This window comes from Antedon bifida, chromosome 1 (genome assembly GCF_963402885.1).
Source record: "Antedon bifida chromosome 1, ecAntBifi1.1, whole genome shotgun sequence".
NCBI classification, from domain to species: Eukaryota; Metazoa; Echinodermata; class Crinoidea; order Comatulida; family Antedonidae; genus Antedon; species Antedon bifida.
The window spans coordinates 22,740,115-22,758,216 of record NC_136226.1 but is presented as its reverse complement, the minus strand read 5'-3'; the positions used below and the strand labels follow the sequence as shown (position 1 = coordinate 22,758,216).

General features: G+C 31.6%; 4 protein-coding genes across 11 annotated transcripts in view; 3 read left to right on the top strand and 1 right to left on the bottom strand.

Annotated features, from left to right (window-relative positions):
* The window catches only part of LOC144845287 (uncharacterized), a 29,591-nt gene extending 21,606 nt beyond the window's left edge, over positions 1-7,985 (top strand). The window contains exons 6-8 of one of the 2 annotated variants that reach the window (XM_078702491.1): positions 735-975; positions 4,325-4,437; positions 5,596-7,985. In XM_078702491.1, the coding sequence (XP_078558617.1) occupies positions 735-975; positions 4,325-4,437; positions 5,596-5,945 (704 nt within the window). In that variant the 3' untranslated portion in view covers positions 5,946-7,985. The remainder of the gene's footprint in view (positions 1-734; positions 976-4,324; positions 4,438-5,595) is intronic. The other variant, XM_078702500.1, reaches the window with a different exon arrangement.
* Positions 1-18,102, top strand: part of LOC144853156 (uncharacterized) — a 195,577-nt gene that overhangs the window by 89,738 nt on the left and 87,737 nt on the right. The gene's annotated exons all lie outside the window — the stretch shown is intronic.
* On the top strand, positions 10,754-15,364 carry LOC144849482 (uncharacterized). Its single transcript, XM_078706439.1, has 14 exons — positions 10,754-11,004; positions 11,442-11,598; positions 11,718-11,815; positions 11,951-12,055; positions 12,153-12,248; positions 12,383-12,478; positions 12,592-12,687; positions 12,801-12,896; positions 13,009-13,101; positions 13,215-13,307; positions 13,416-13,553; positions 13,926-14,021; positions 14,215-14,316; positions 14,527-15,364. The coding sequence occupies exons 1-14, from the start codon at positions 10,943-10,945 to the stop codon at positions 15,014-15,016; spliced, it is 1,818 nt and encodes a 605-aa protein (XP_078562565.1). The 5' UTR covers positions 10,754-10,942; the 3' UTR covers positions 15,017-15,364.
* Positions 16,490-18,102, bottom strand: part of LOC144845432 (neogenin-like) — a 110,171-nt gene continuing 108,558 nt past the window's right edge. For all 7 annotated transcript variants that reach the window (XM_078702771.1, XM_078702806.1, XM_078702780.1 and 4 more), the window contains one exon: positions 16,490-18,091. The gene's annotated coding sequence lies outside the window, so the exon portion shown is untranslated. The remainder of the gene's footprint in view (positions 18,092-18,102) is intronic.

Sequence of the window (18,102 nt, the reverse complement as noted above, 5' to 3'; positions counted from 1 at the left end):
TGTTGGACTTGGCTGACCCTTTCAGTAAACGGTTATTACATTATCTTCAAGCCTAGCTTTTTAATCCACGCATATGTTTTAATTAGATTACTATTTATTTCACATCACAGCACGAATAATCAATTGATGTATAGAATAAATTAAGATAAATGACAACATTGCAACATATATGTTGTAATAATGTAGATTATGCACGGAGGTATAATATTAGGCGTAGGTTTGGGAATATACAGTTGCATGAACTTTTGAGTTCCTATCGGGACCAAGTCTGATTAGTTACAACGCATGCGCATCGCGTACGTATCCGATTAGTGGGTGAACTCGGGGGAATGTCATTATTCGATACTGCTTTTAAAAACACAAGAGTGTACCAGGTTTCCTATGACAAATAATCTCATTATTCTGGTTTATTTACACGCATCTAGAAATAACCGTAAATGATCTTGGCCTGTGGCAGGATTTGTCACATAAGTAACCTTGTCACTTGGAGGGCCATCTGTGCGGAAGAAGGGGCTCGAAGCATTTAAGTGTGAATCGATCGGCAGCAAGTACTTCGCATTACTTCAATTATGTGAAAACAATATCTCTCAATATCAAATCCATGTCAATACAGTACATATTCTCACCTACATATTTAGTTTCGCCAATAAGATAGTTTGGTATTAATAATGTAATGTTATTTAATTGCAATATGTAGTTATAAGTTATATGAATATGTTTTATCCTCTTTACAGAATGGGCATTATATACAACTCCTTTCTACAATGACAGTACATCACGTGACCCAATGTTGATTCGGTATGTTCCGAATGAAATACCCGAGTCACCTGCTAATAGGAAGGGTACTCATGTCCTAGCGTCACCTGTTCTTATGTACGTCATCATTGGAGGAGCTGCAGTAGTATCATTAATCTTCATTGTTATTGTAATCTTCGTTTTACAAAACTTCAAATGCGGTGCATACGGCTCTTACAGGTGAGCATAGGAGAATTTTAAGTTTTATTTATTTTAAAAGGCCAAAACTCGATAAGCGAAAGCTTTTTTTTTTTGGTCTTTTGTCTTTAGTTTTGATTTTATGTATATGAAAAAGAACAAACAAGAAAGAAAGACAATAAAGATTATATATTTAAAGAATTGTTGGTTTCTTTTACCCCATGTAATTTGGTTGACACGAACTCAGCGTGCCAGAAGACGGTTAATTTCGATGGAAGCTTAAGCTCTGTTTACACTATCAAACTAGTTTGACAAAAAAATGTGATGTGTCCAAATATGTAGTGATATGCCCACATATAGTAGTGATATCATCATGTCCATATATGGGCACATCACATTTTTTTTTGTTATATATAGTTTGATAGTGTAGACAAGGCTTAATGTCGAGTATAATGGTTCTGTCTGGATCTGTCAAATCCACAACACTCTAATGCCATATCCATTTTCCAATCCATAAGGAGTCTCTCAGATCAGGGTTTGTTAAATCCCTTAAAAAATGCGAGAGGGATTTCTTCAATTCACAACACAAATGTCTATGCCCTTTTCAAATTAATGAGAGTCTGAAAGGTCAGGGTTTCAACAGAAAGCGTTTAAAGATAAAAACTTTTAATTTTGAAACGAAAATAATCAAGGTAGATATTGAACTCATACTTTCGACTTCTACGGGTGAAAATCTGACTGACCAGATTTTGTAGTGATACGAACAAGATGGCTACCTTACATTTTCTTCCTTTGTTTTTCAATCGCGTAATCCACTTTATATTTGATCTTTCACATCCTCCACTTGTTGTACTCTCGCTACTTTCATCATTTTAACTTGTTAACTCGTTTTATGTTTTCCTTTACATCTTAATATACGTGCCATTTTGACGGATTATATGTCTTCTTGGCTCCACCAGTTTGATTGCTTCTGCTCCATCATAGTTTATTCATGTATTTTCAATTAGGCCTACTTACCCACTTGGACACCAGTTAGACTTTGAGTTCATCTTGTAATCTCAGGAACATATTTTTTTAACATCCGTGTCTCAAAAACTGTGCTGGTCTTGGTTTATCCACATTCCATTTCCTATTGCCACAATTTGTTGAAAATCAGATACAAACGTGGTGATTCGGATAATCATTGGTGAACCACCACCTTTATTCATTCAATCTTTCATACATATTTCGTTCACATTTCATTTTCGTACATTAAATTTCCGTTTTCTACTTTTTTCGTTATTTTCTGATTTTTACACTTTCTGGCGATAATGTTAACTTAACTCCTAGCCGACTAGGAGGGGTCATATGGATATATAAACAATTTGCAATTATTAGCATTTTTTAAATGCATTTTATTTATATTTTTGTTGATAAATACCAATGGGAAACATGTAATGGGAAAAGTTAACTGGTATTGAAGAGGATGATGAAGAAGATGGCTAAGAGAATGAGTAGGAGGAGGATGAGAAGGAGAAAGATGAGGAAGAGTAAGAGGATGGATGGATGAGTAGGATGAGAAGGGGAAGATGAGAGGATGTGAATGAGTATGATGAAGAGGATGAGTAGGAAAATTAGTAGGAGAAGGATGAGTTGGGGAATGAGTGGGATGAGTAGGAGAAAGAGAATGAATAGTAGGAAGATGAAAAGGAGAAGGTGAGTAAGAGGATGAGTAGGAGAATGATGAGTAGTTGAAAGACGATGAATACTAGGAAAGGAAACGTGTAGGAGGAAAAGTATGAGGAGGACAATGAAGAGGATGTTAATATACAATGGAAATGACAAGTAATTGCCTGCGATATATGTCAATATGAATTATTGCAAATGAATGAGATATTGATGAATGTCAATGAATGTGTGGCAGAATGATGATCATGTTACAATTATAAAAGCTGTTGTCAAATGTTGTGAAATACATACCACAGTGTTGTGCTGCCATAGGCATTATATTCGGCGGAAACATACTGATATAATAATATCAGTATCGTTGAGCTAAAAGCAAGTTTGTATAATGGCGCTTTCAGTCTAAAATATCTTGTTTTATTTAAATCAACTGGGATTTGAAGTCTAGTTTAATTGTTCCGCCTCCGGAAACAGGGACATAGTTCGCTTGTTGAACACCATCACTATTGCTAGACCATGATGTTGCTGTACATTTTTAACCTAAAGTGAAATGGCTATCGTATTCAAAGGTTAAGGGTTACTACGTTACAATATTCATAAATTATATTATACAATATATATTCTAAAAAGTAATTTTGTGAAAGTTTTGAAACAGTACCGCATAACTTTTCTAAACGAACTCGTGCAATAACATAAATAAGGTGACTGGTCTCTATTAATGTTATAACTCAGTATTTAATTTACCTTTTTACAAGTTACTAAAGTTTTGAAATCTCAATTCAAACTAAATATAGTGAAACTCCGGAAGATGACGGATTTCAGAGTGTAGTAATACACACTTGATCATTTTTACTTTCACATTCCCGGTTGCATTATGATATTTGATTATTGCTATGTGATATGATTTGAATCAACTGAGTTTCAGAATAAGCAGCATTTGCAATTTAAAAAACATATTTATTTTGTAATACGTTTTGACTTAGAGGGTTGAAAAAAGGCGACCACTAATATACAAGCATACAAGTTCACTCAACATGTAAAATATTTGTGTTTGTCAGGGTAATATAATATTTTAGAATACCATACCGGTACAGAAAATTACCTCACAGTGCATAATATAAAGTAAATGTAGAGACATTTGATAGTTTCATCGTCCAATGCATCGACCAGTGGATAGGTTTCAGGTTCATACGAAATCTAATCGAACAATTGTGTTTTCACGTCACAGATTATAATTGCATAAAAGCTTTTAACAGTCTAAAAACAAACACCGCCACTCAGAGAGATTTGTTGAAAAAAATACCACTTTAACTTTGTCTAGTTAGAAAGCTGTTAGGATGGAAGATCCCCTGAGGGTTGTTGTTTGCAATATTTTACGTATAGAGCGTGTGCCCGATATTTGTTGACATTTTCGGTTAATTAGAAAGTTATTTACTGAATAAAATGTATGCACACAAAAACATACTATAGCTTATACATCTGTGTTTATATACGTAGTTTGTGAACTGCATGTTACGTTGCTTCTAAAATTACGTTAGGTACTTAATACTCATGTATGTGATTACCTTAATGTATTTTATGATACGTTTAGTCTACCTGAGTGTCGATCCTCCCACTTCTGGAATGTGATTGCCTATCCGTAATTCTAATATGCATATACCTTCTGTCAAAGCATGTAGTGAAAAAAGTGTTATATTTTATGTATTCTTCACTTGCTTGAATTTCACAGCACGATGGAAAGACCTGATAATATGGGTATGGTTGACAGGTCCGAGTTTTACAAATACAATGGGCAGTTTACTGGAGCTAGTTCTGAAGGGCCTACATACAACGAAATGAGTGGTACGTGTATATAGAATACCAGCAGCATGTTTGTGAACAAAATACTGAGATTGATACACTACTACTGTGCTACTATGTAGCCTACTATTGCATGTGGCTTGCTTCAACATCCGGGCATATTCTGATAGAGATCTTCAATTTTCTGTGTGTGAAACTCTCAATTTGACGTCATATAAATTAACCAAAAAGGGCGGGACTGAAGAAGCTGACTTTCTAAACTATACCTTATGAACCCAATAAGTACCTTTATTTTCACATACCGAAAGAATCAAAGACTAAATTGAACAAATTCAGCCTGTATTTGATTTTAATCCGGCTCGCCCAAAACAGGAAATTTAATTCGACAAGACGGATAATAAATACTTTAATTTTTAAAATTACAATACCATATTGCTATGCAACGAGGCGTGTATCGGAACTATTAACAATTTGGATTAAATTATTTTCTAAAACTATATCTGCTATCCAAATTTATCAGGTGTGTTGATAGAACAGCGTTTGTTTGATATGATTACGCTCTTTGGAAAATGTCTACTGTTTTTATGGTACTTAGCCTATAGAAGAGGATATTCTTTTTTTTTGTTGGAGAGTTTTGACAAATGAATCATTCATTTCCCGTCGCGAGTGACACCACGATGAAGCATGGCACAGGAAAGTACAGTCAGGAACATATAATAATATAAATTGCGTTGTGCTCCGTCAATTCACATTATGATTCGACAAATTTAAACCATCTCATTCTCTATTTTTATTAACCGTGGAAGAAACAAAAACAGAACTATGGGCACATCATAATGTGTATATCAATTAGACAATCACTTCTAACTTCACGATTATACACTACTATGAACATAATCATGATACATAAATATCATCAGAAACTTGGAATATAAATGTTAACATTATTCAGATGTGATTGCGGTGTGTGACGACTTGGTTAATAACCGTAAACCAATTCTTTGCTATTGTGAACATAGGTACGGATTTATTTCTCTAATGTCTAATGGTTTATTTTAAATGTTTCTACTCTGCAAATAATGTTTGTGTCGATGCTATGAGAATACTGATTTGCATGCAAGAATGCGCCATGATGGATACAAGTAGATATAAATTTTTATACTTGTTTTTAATTAATGTTTTTGTTTTTTTATTTTACAGTTGAGCAACAAAATGCGGAAAATCGTAATAGTGTTTACTTCCACAATGATAAAGTTGATTTCGTGGTCACAAAAACGTACAAACCTGTTAAATTAACAGGACTTGAAGAGGTAAAGGATAGGCTGAAACCAAGGGACGAGGGCGCTATATGTGAAGAAAATGACAAAAATGAAGATAGGATATGCGAACATGCGTTTGTGGATACGATACCTAAAATAACTAATATACCGCCATTTATGCTACCTGATGAACCGACCGCCGTTGTTGTAAATGACAATATTCAACAAATAACCCAAGTTAAATCTCCTCGTAAAACACCTCCGCCAGTACCCCCAAGAAGGGTACGATAGGTACTGTACATAATGTGCCCTAAATGTACTCACTTACATAATAATTAAAAATAATATATTGATTAATATTGTTGATTTATAGTCTAAATGTAAACGGTACAAATTATTGTAAGTCTGTGTAATTATACTTCCCCTATTGTAAATTGGAATCTATATACCAAATACTTTATGATTTAGGCTACTAATGTTACTAAAGAAATCAAAGGGAATCACGAAAAAAAATAAACATACTATTACTCAACTATCGGTGAAGCACATCATCACAAAGTGACAGTTTGACTACTTTTTCGCTACACCCTTATTATTGAAAATAAATGAATAAAAATGGGCTGTCGGTGACAAAATTGGCTAATAAAACATTTTCGATCGTTAACTTTAGTAACTAAAGTGTAATTCCGCTTTAAAATGTCTTGATTATTATAAAATATAAACCTTTACAGCAACACCAATTAACCAACAGAACGAGCATCGTAAAATAAGTGTCCATTTTAAAACGTGGTGCTACATGATTTAAGTGCACCAAAAGCCTTTTATTTATGAACATTTTGCAGAAGGGAAACGTAAATAAATAGAAATAATAATCAATTTTACATAGGAAAATAATATATAATATTACAAATAGTTACTCGGTTAACGGTTGTAAATCATTGTAAAGTTCATCAGTACAATTAATATTTTATAACATTACGGCAACTATCCATAGTACCACTTTTTTAATGACTTACTACCCAGCGCTCGATCTGCTGTATACCGTTGTCGGAAAGTAATTATAGTTATTATCAATGAGGTTCCTTTAAATCTGACCAAAGGGTGGTTGAATCCTCGACACCTATTTGTGGTAAACCACCATACTCTAAAGCAAGTTTAAGGGTAATTATTTTAGGCAAACTTTGTTTAGACAGATAATAATTATAGTATTAATATAGTCTTGACACACGTAACTATCGAAACAAATGACAATGTCACCTGTGCCTACGTCACATGGTTTGTCTGCTTATGGATACATTATTTTTGTTCAGAATTGTAATTCCGTTTCTAAAATCTATGGCAACATTATGATTCCATGTCAGTCTTTCATCTAATGTCTTCCTATAACGTAAACAGTGTGAAATATGTACAGTAGTTATACAGTTTACAAGTTCAATTTTGTGTAAGATACATAATATTAATGGATTAGGCCTATATATCTGTGCATTATGTGGGAGTAAAACCACGTGCACTGACGTGGAGCGGGAACTCTGCAACTTTATAGCATAATGTTGGATTTCAAAATTTGTTACGCTATTATTAACTTTTTTTGGCAACTTTAATTGCATGTTACACGGGTGCTGTCGTTGAACTAATAATTCAATATTATGAGCATATATAAATATTTCTTTGGAATTTTATTTATGAAGTAAACAATACGTACCATTTAATGGCAGTTTTAATAAATTGAAATCAATGGATGGTACGTCAACATATTTATTCATGATTAAATAAAATAATTCAGGTTCACACGAGAGCAATGTGCTATGCTTTCGTGGAAATTAAGCCTATGTATACATAGTGGCGTATATCAAGCTAAAGAATAATGGACTTTTTCCTGCCGCAAACTCTCATTCATGAGGAATGAGTATGCTAAGCGAAATGTACAGCCGGAACAAGTTGTTTCACTCACATACATTTTCTAGCGTTTAAATGCACCATCAATCCATTTAACGTTGTAATACTGTTTACTCTCAATGGAAACAGTATTGTTGTAGGCTACCATGTTATAAATAACTTTTACAAATATCATAAATATTGAACATTTTTAGCAGTTCATATTAGGTTTATAATTAGTTGGTGTTTTATATTCAGTTTATAATCGGATATGTGAATAGAATGAGTCTACATACCTTGTAAATAATTTCGGTAAATCTAGTATTTTTCTAAACAATATTGTAGTTGTAAATAAAATCCTTGATGAATGTGTACAGCAAGTAAATTGGATAGCTAATTGTATGTAACAAAGAAAACATATCGTTTTGTAATTAAATTTAAATGAAAGAATTGTGATTCGTGTTATAGTACTTTTTTGTTGAATAGATAGCAATAGTGCTGAATGTTACTTTAGATAAAAGCAAACAAAACGTTTAATAGGCCTAAATACTTGGCGTCGAAGAACCAACTTTATAGAAATAAAGTATATATAAGAAGGTCGAAAAGGATCGTATAATTTTCATATCACCAAAAATATGAACTTTTAAGAATTCAATATTATGCGATAATAATTAATATGCGTTATTATGATGATCATGACCTGCAATATGTATACTGTATATACAATTTGTGTCCGCATTGACTTTTGAAATAATTCAAAATAGGCCTATTGACCAGTTTCAAATTTAATTTTATTAATAATGTTATATCCTTACTTTATATTTAACGATTTTTTAAGAATACAATTTGAGAATACAATTATCAACAAATGTGCTAATATCATCACATTATTAGGCCTATTATATTATAATATTCTCAAAATAACACGTCATCAACAAATAGAAAATCTTCCAATGATATTCTATGTTGAGAAGATTGATAGATCTCAGCCTTTATAATTAATGTAATTTTTCACATTGAAATCTCTAAAATTCAGCCTCATAATTGAAACAGCGCATGCGCAAAGACATTATTCACTAACCCAAATGCGTCCCTTGCTACCGTTTCTATAGCAACTAATGACATTTGCACAGGGACACATTACTTTCAGGTGATTTTTCCCAAACCTCCAAAAATTAATGGTACGATAGAGACTGAATTTTGTTGTCAGAATTATGAATTAACGGGTAAAGATTTATTATTTCTGAAATGTTGTTTTTGAAATAAGAAATATATTGACAGAATTGCATTGACAGCCAACTGAATCGAGGGCGTCACTTCTAAGGGCAATCACAAACTTTGTTGGTAGATATTAGCTTCAAACGACATTTTAATGTGATGGAGCCCGATATGGAGATATCCAATACATAAATGTCACGTCAACACCAGAAGATAGGCCTATTTCAAACCTAACCTTTGGAGGTATAGCCTATACCTATTATGTGACAACTGGTTCCTGTGCTTGCGTTGGGACGACCGAGTAAATAACATGTCAAGCTTCACTTGAGCTCTATAAATGTCTAGTAATCAACGCAAATCAAAGTTGTCTACTAGACTCCGGGCTAGTAGTAGGATTAATATGGATGTTTTTCATAATTCTAAAAGCATGGACCAATTATACCAACAACAATATTATGATTTAATTATAACTAATTGAGTAATAATGGTATCTTTGAGGAAGATTGATGCTAGCTTGGTTTTTCTTTCTCAAAATGAGTTGCACCACAAACAATGATTGCACCACGCAGTCTGTTAAAACGTCTCATCTTTTACTAACTTGACAAAATAGAATGTCAAGATTCTCAATGCATAATGCCTAATTAATTTTGGCCTAAATACAACATAAAAGTATACTTTCTTAAAGTATACTGGTTAACTACATGAGAAAGACAGCCAAAATGACCAACGTATGCTGTAGTGATTTAGAATCTAAGAATATAAAGAATGCCAGAGGCTTGAGGAGGGCTATAAATCCGATAGGGAATGATGGAGCCGAGGAAGGTAAGTTAAATGAATGTATAAAATGCAGTAGTCATCACTAGTGACTGGGTCAGTAAATATCAGAGACACATTGTGTCCTTATTATATTACTTTTTTTCCGTTCTAAGCGAATGTTATTAGTTACAGTAGTTCTAGCAGCATCTGTAGGAATTCCATGTCCAAGGTCTGTAAAAAGTTACAATAATAAAATGATATTAATCGGACTTTTATACTTCTCATAAATCTCATAAATCTATCAACCTATTTTACGTTATAAACATCTAATAACATGTAAAAAAAATGGTACCATGTGATATAATGCATATGGAATTTTTATTAGATACTTATTTTAGAATACTATAGGAATATTACAAAGACATAGAAGACAGAAACATTAGTCTACTATAATTATCAATTTGTACTCAGCAAGAAAATAAAACCGTTTGCCGTCGTATAGTTTCTTAGACTAGAACAAAAGATAATCTTTAACAAATAAATAGTTAAATTTTGGATTAAAAACAACACAATAAGAGAAGAAATGTTTTTTTCTTTTATTGTGTTATGATCAACAGTTTAACTTTGTATTTGTCTTCACGCTATAATTATCTTTGACGTTTAAATGTTTAAAAGATATTGTATAAGTGTTTATCTCTTACGAGATGGACGCTTTTAGGAGGGCTAGGTGGTTGCTTGCGATAAGTGGACACTGATAGTAGTAGAGAGATGCATTTGCATACATTAGACATAGATTTGTAAAAATAACATTTTCTACTTTGCTAAGCTGTTGGTGTTACAAAATTAGCTGGCGTTTTCTACATTAGCGGTTGTAACAAGGCCTAATTAGGACTAAGTTTTAAAATGGGTTGCTTATTTTTAAGATTTTGTCTTTTTATCATGTGTCTCGTGGCAACAATTTCGTACTGCGCGCGTATCTGCTGCTACTTTTACTTGGTTTCACCTCCTCGTTCACCAGATAATTCCAATAGCACATTCAGTTTAAAAACATGCCTGTTGATTACAATATTAATATTTACTAGAATTAAAGAAATGAGTTTACTAGGCCTAGTATGTATATATAGGCCTATATATACTAATACTAGAGAATCTATTGAATTAATATTGATTAATATGAATCAATATAGTTTTTTTTTAGTGTAACAATGATTTATGACGTTGCATGTAGCGCGTATTTTAGAACAAAATCCAGACACGCGATATTGTTATTTTATGACGTACAAGTGTGGTACGCACACTAAAATGTATAAAAGGCACCGAAACGGAGCTCCTCATCAGTACGTGTCGTCAGAATTGTTTTTTTTTCTAGTTCAAATACGACGCATAATTCACCTTCACGTATCAATATTTGTATTTATACGTTGTCTAAAGATTGCATTATGAGTAGTTATAGCATCAATCTACTAGGCCTAGGCCTACCCTTTTTGCGCCGTTCACGACGGTAAGTTTTTTTACCTTCCTCTCTAGTAGCCTAGGGCCGCCCTACCCCCGACCCCGCCCGGTGAACCGGCCCTCTCCAGACCCCCTGATCCTCCCCTCCTGTCCTGTCCCTTCCTAGCTAGGCCTAGGCCTACTGTGGGCTAGGCCCAGTAGACTTTGTAAAAACGTAGGCCCTAGTAGCTAACTAGACCTAAAATAGCAATTCTGCCCTTCCTCACCCACATGCCTTTCTTGACCCAGTTTGCAGTAGTCCTAGGTCGAATTTAAAGGGTTAGGCCTAGGCTTAGGCCTACTTTTTAATTTCATTAGCTGTAGATACATCTAGCCTAGGACCAGGCCTAGTAGGCTGCTACTACTAACTAGGCCACTTACTACTAGTAGTAATAGAACTTAGAAGCCCATGTAAACAGTCTGGATTCATTCTATTTGTTCCTGTAGCTTTGATCCGCAACTGAATACAACAGGAATGAATCTGTTGAGGAAGAAGCCAGTAACAGGATCTTTCCAACCAGATGCCGATCCACTTTCGGCATCAAAAAGAAATGTTGTTGATCCAGGTGATTTGGTATTTATGCGGACAATGAAAGGCAACAAGGTGGGCAAAAACTCCTAAAGTTTCACATTATTGTCATCAATATATTATCCTATACCTATTTAATTAACTTTGTTTCAACAACATTTCATTTTATCTTCGAAATATTAATTCAATTTCAGATTATGGGTACATTCCTTTGTCAAGTTGAAACTACTTTGGATCATGAGAGAAATGATAAGGAAGCTATTGAAGTGGAAACAGAGAAGTTGAAAGAAAAGTATGAACAAGATAAAAACAGAAAGAAACAATTATAATTTATATACAATGTTTTGTTCTTATTTTATATACAGTATCATCAAATTGTAATTGTTATATACATGAATTTTTTATATTATTATTATTACTTTTATAGAAAAAAAGCAAGTGAAAGGCTATTAAAAGAATTTAAGAAAAGAAATGGAGAGCTGAAGAAAGTATTGAATGAGAAGCAAGCATCACTCTATGCTACAAACAAACAGTAGGTTTTGTTTTTAACTTTATTCAATGGATTCTTACCATTTAAAAAAAATATTTTAACAATATCCAACACTTTTATCTTAATTTGTTAATTTCAGAATGATGAAAGCGCTTACTAACAAAGATGAGGAAATAAAGAAAGTGTCTAATGAAAAGATACATTTACAGAAAGAGTTAGATGCTGTAAATGCCAAGTAAATATTATTGACATGTTTAATTGTGTAACTACGTATAATAGTAATGGAGGTACAGTAACCATTTTATTAAGCTCACCCTATTTATTTTGATAATAATGGCAACATATCCAAAATTGTTATTATAATTTCAGAATGATGGAAGAGTTTAAAAACAAAGATGATGAAGTAAGGAAAGTGTCAAGTGAAAAGAAAGAAGTACAGAAAGAGTTAGAAGCTGTAAATGCCAAGTAAGTATTGAACATTTTATATAGTAACAACTTTTACAGTTATTTATTGGGCTAACCCTTTTTGTTATTTGATAATTTTTCAACACATTTAAATATTGTTATTATAATTTCAGAATGATGGAAGAGTTTAAAAACAAAGATAATGAAATAGAGAAAGTTTCTAATGAAAAGAAAGAAATACAGAAAGAGTTAGAAGCTGTAAATGGCAAGTAAGTATTGACAAGTTTATATAGTAAAAACTTTTACAGTTATTTACTGGGCTAACCCTATTTGTTATTTGATAATTTTTCAACACATTTAAACATTTTTATTATAATTTCAGAATGATGGAAGAGTTTAAAAACAAAGATGATAAAATAGAGAAAGTTTCTAATGAAAAGAAAGAAATACAGAAAGAGTTAGAAGCTGTAAATGGCAAGTAAGTATTGACAAGTTTATATAGTAAAAACTTTTACAGTTATTTACTGGGCTAACCCTATTTGTTATTTGATAATTTTTCAACACATCCAAAATTGTTATTATAATTTCAGAATGATGGAAGAGTTTAAAAACAGACATGAAGTAAAGAAAGTGTCAAGTGCAAAGAAAGAAGTACAGAAAGAGTTAGAAGCTGTAAATGCCAAGTAAGTATTGAAAAGTTTATATAGTAACAACTTTTACAGTTATTTATAAAGCTAACCCTTTTTGTTATTTGATAAATTTCTAACACATTTAAACATTTTTATTATAATTTCAGAATGATGGAAAAAGATGAAAAAGAAAAGAAACTGTCCAATGAAAAGAAAGATTTACAGAAAGAGTTGGAATGTCTAGAAGCTGTAAATGCCATGTAAATATTGAACAGTTTATAACTTTTAATAATAGGAACTACAGTCATTATCTATTATGCTAATGCTATTTTCAACACATCTAACATTATGTTCAATTGCCAATTCAGGCTGAATGAGAAATATGGCCAACAGAGCAAAGAGAAGAAAGAAATTGAAAAGCTTGTAGAAGAGTTAAAGAAAAAAAATGAGCAGTTGAAGAAAGTTTTAAAGAAGAGAACAGAATTACTTAATGCTACAAACACTAAGTAAGTATAATGTTTATATTGACAAAGTTAACCCCATGTTATAATTCACCACATTCAGCATGAAAAGAATGGGTTAGCTAAATTAATTGATACCCTTCAATCAAAGGTATTTATTGATCATATCATTATTATAACTTTATTGTCCCTATTTATCGTTGTGATTATCTTCAACACCAACAATTTTATCATAATTTTTTTTTATCACAGTCATTATCAACAACATTCAATAATAATCATTATAATAATATACAAAAATGTTCTTGACACCTTTTTCTCAAAAAGGCTTTGACATTACAATTACATGTTGTTACGTGCACATTTTTTCTTCAAGTAAACATATATATGATATAACTTATTAAAATGTAATTCCAGATATGAAAGTAAATATAAGGAAGCAAAAGAGCAACTCAATGAAGCTAAAAAGATGTTGAAGAGTAACCAACGCACAAATAGTGCAAGAAAACAAGGGTAAGTGTATGTCCTCACAATAATAATCAAAGTAGTTATGTTAGTCCACTGTTGAAATTAAAATATTATATTTATGATAACTAATTTTGAAAAAAAACTATAGATAACATGCAAAGGAAACTAGAATAAGAATAATTCTCAATAATTTCAAGCTAATTCAAAATAAATTATTCAGATATTATCAATTTTTTAGATGTCTTGATTGCGATCAAAAAGAAAGAGGATTAGACAATCTGAAAAAACTTTTAAAGAATGAAGAGAATAAGGTTATGGAATTGTTTGAGAAAGTTCAAAGGTAGGATTATCTTATATCGCCAAAATTAAGCCCATGGGATTCTTTTTAAGACTGAGAGTGCTATTGCATGGCTCAAGTGTTATAAAAGAGTCTCCTCATTAACAGATAGTTTTATATTGTAATAACTTAGATAAGCAGGCAATATATTATCTGAAATTTCTGTAAACAAAATGGTAAATGATTTAATTCTTGTTTAACAAAAAAATATAGAATTCAGCTACCCGCCCAAGCAGATTCAAATCAAGGAAAAGACAAGACAGATGTATTGCTGAGTCTCCTGCCAACTGTGAACTTGATAAACCAGAAGGATCTAAAACCAGTCGACGAAACGAAAACACCAGTGGTCATCGGTCAAGGCGTTTTTGGAGAAGTGTCTCTAATGAGATACAATCCGACCAACTCATTGGTTGCTGTCAAAACCATCTTAAATGGCAGTGCATATAACATCAACCTAGAGGCTCGTACAATGCAACTATGTTCTGCTCACCCATCATTTCCGTTCATGTTTGGCGTAGTAAGAGATGATAATAACATCATATCAAAAATTGTCTCTTCATTTATTGGAGTTGACAGTTTATCTCTTACGCTTAGAACAGCTATAAGCAAACAATTTGCTAACATGGGCAAGAGGTCAATTCTTAACATCTTATTGACTGTCTCATGGTGTGAAGTTCCTCCACCAGAACAAAATAGTGCATAATGATATAAAGGCAGAAAACATTCTCCTTTCACATGAAAGTGATGAATGGATGGGCAAGATTATTGACATGGGTGGAATAACATCACCCCTTGTTGAACCACCTGCTGCTGAAGTAACATCAAGCGACATCTTCGCCCTCTGCTTTGTTATGTGTGAAGTAGCTGAGGCATGCCATTGGCAGCAACTAAACGAGTTAGCCATGAGATGCAAGAAAACTCGACCACCGATTGGTGATCTCATCTCTCTTCTATCCAACCTTATTTCTGATAGAATTTAATCCAGCATATAATGCATTATGTTCAATACAATAATCAATATTAATATTTTACACTGACTGAATATCTTTTAATTAACGTTTGCAACTTTCAAAATGTGCAATATTTGGATAATAATTATTTATAGATTTTTATACATAGAAATGTATTAAAATTAAAATTTATTTTTATGGCAAATAAATATTTTGGTGAAAAAAAAAATAAAAAGTGTTTGTTTCATTTAGACAATATTGATATAAACTTAATCAATTGAAGGATGGATGGGCAGACAGCGGACCAAAGTATACAGAAAACCTTTCAAACTTTAAGTAACGTAATGATTATTTTAAGAATGGAATTTGAAAAATAGAGAATTGAAGGATGACAAACATAAGGAAAATAATGGATAATAATGGTTTAACAAAGTCGAAAGTTTCCACAAAAAATAACATTTTTTATTAGTAGTTGAATTTGTTTACTGGTTAATGAATTGTTATGTCAGTTTGTGTTTGTTTGGTAGTGTAGACATGATAATAACTACGACAACTAATGCTTTAGTATTCTGTATCAAAATTGTTTTATTTTACCCATCTTTTAAAATATACATAACAGATTTTGGATAGCGACCATTAAGAAGACATTGATAAACAACACATAGACAAAGCAAGTACCAATCATTAACGGGGTGCAAGAAGAACAACTGTGTTCTGACCAATATACTAATACGAAAATCTATTTACACCATAATAATTATTTGAATATCGCAAAAATTAATTATAGCGTTGCTTACATATTTTTTCATTATAAAACCTAGAAAGCCCCTGGTATGATTATGCGTTTTATAATTTGGAATTTTAAAAATTGGAACATAGGCCTATGAAAGAGTGTTATAGTAATTAAGAATTTAAACCAAATCTAAACGCACAGAAATATTACTAAGTACCTCTAAATTCTTTTAGTGATTGGGATACTTTTGGTCTCCCTTTTATTTGTATATGATGATTGGAACATTTAATTGTATTAGTGCCCCACACCTAATATCTACACCTATATGACTACACAAATAATTCCAATTTTGCTGGGCCACATTTAAAATGGTCCATTAAGCTAGTTTAAAATCAAATTGAAATATGAAATAGCGGTCGTACGGTAATAACGATAGGTTGCTGAATTTAATTAATTATAAAAATCTATCTTTAATCACGATTAATTATAATAATTATGTTTTATTTTATACCAACAAAATATTTTGATTATATATCTGAAAAAGTATGAAATAACATTGCAAACAGTTAAAAAACAAATATAAATGTTTTAAATTTACAGTCAAATTAAAATTCTAGAAAACCCATCATTTTTTAACGTAAAATAGTTGGTTCATATACAAAATTTAAAAATGAAATATCATTCATATTTATTGTTAGTTGACATAGCAAATGTAATAGCGATACCATTATAATACAATTTTTTGCTTTTCTTTTTAGCTATTTTAAAATTATAACAATTATAAAATGTTTGCAATTATTTGTCTTATATAAAAACTACATTTATACATACAGTATCTTAAATTGTATATATCTTTTGTTACCAAGGTGGGTGGAATTTGATTTTAATGTATAATTCAATACATTTTTATTTTAATATTCAAGTTTCCTTCACCAGTACTGTTGAATTCCAAATTTTACTATATCAATGAATGTTTATAAATTGTTCACTGACAAAAATTGTTGGTGGACAGAAAAACTTGTTTTTAATCGTAACAAAAAATACTAAAGTGATATTGGAAAGGATTTATCTATTTTAACAAATTATTAAAAATTGTTGGCATTATAAAGTATCTTTTTATGACTTTTCTGTTATAAATATATTTTTATTACAACTATTGGTAAATTATTGGTAAATAATGTTACTGTGACCTTCTATTAACCATTATAACAATAACCAAAGCTCTGTAGTTTAGGAAGTCATTCATTAATTCTAGGCTTTAGTATATATTTTTTGGCAAATTCACCATTTCCTCCAATTGACAGCACTTTACTGTCATTAAGAGAAAAATGTCTAAATTAATTCCGGCTGACAATTGACATATTTTGGCGGGTAATAAAGAACAGCTAAAATTAATTTCAAATCACCTCTTAATCTACCTAATATATGAATATTTACATATATAATATTTTATTTCATATCTACATGTTATTTGTCATTTCACCGAACAGTCAACCTCTTAAAAATAATGAAAATAAATATTGTTTACAGATTTCTAATCATTTTTGGTTCCTATAATGTATAAAACGTAAAGATATGATAAAATGTATATAAAATAAAGGTGCATGTGTATTAATTTACACACATCAAATATACAAACACAACATAATAAATATTTAAAAACGACAATACAGTGTTTGAAGTATATACCCAAAAATTCATATACACAGCATACACATTTTGATTCAGAAAAATTAATTTGCATGAGAAAATTAACCAAATCTAATTATAAATTATCAAGAACTTTTTAATCAGCTTTTTGAAATGTCTATATATAAAGTGGGCTAGAAAACTGGGCCCCTGGCATATCTGTAGGCCTAGTTTGTGAAACTTGAGACTGTTACACAAAGTTTGAATCAATTTACTAGGATGCAGATACCTCAAAAATAAATTCTTCAAAGGTTATCTACTAGTAACTGTCATGGTATGGTACATTTCGTTAATTGGTTTGTTATTTACCTTTTCTGTGCTGATTTTGGTATTTGATGGTTTGGGTTCGGGTGAACACTGTAGCCAATTTATAGTTCAGCACAAGGTACTACTTTTTGTAACAAGTCTTAGCTTTGG

Bases quoted from the DNA above. Each gene is read 5' to 3' on its own strand.
- LOC144849482 (XM_078706439.1), top strand. From the start codon at position 10,943: ATGAGTAGTTATAGCATCAATCTACTAGGCCTAGGCCTACCCTTTTTG. The intron at 11,816-11,950 runs GTATGAACAAGA...TTACTTTTATAG, and splicing joins ACAGAGAAGTTGAAAGAAAA to AAAAAAAGCAAGTGAAAGGC. The intron at 13,554-13,925 runs GTAAGTATAATG...ATGTAATTCCAG, and splicing joins CTTAATGCTACAAACACTAA to ATATGAAAGTAAATATAAGG.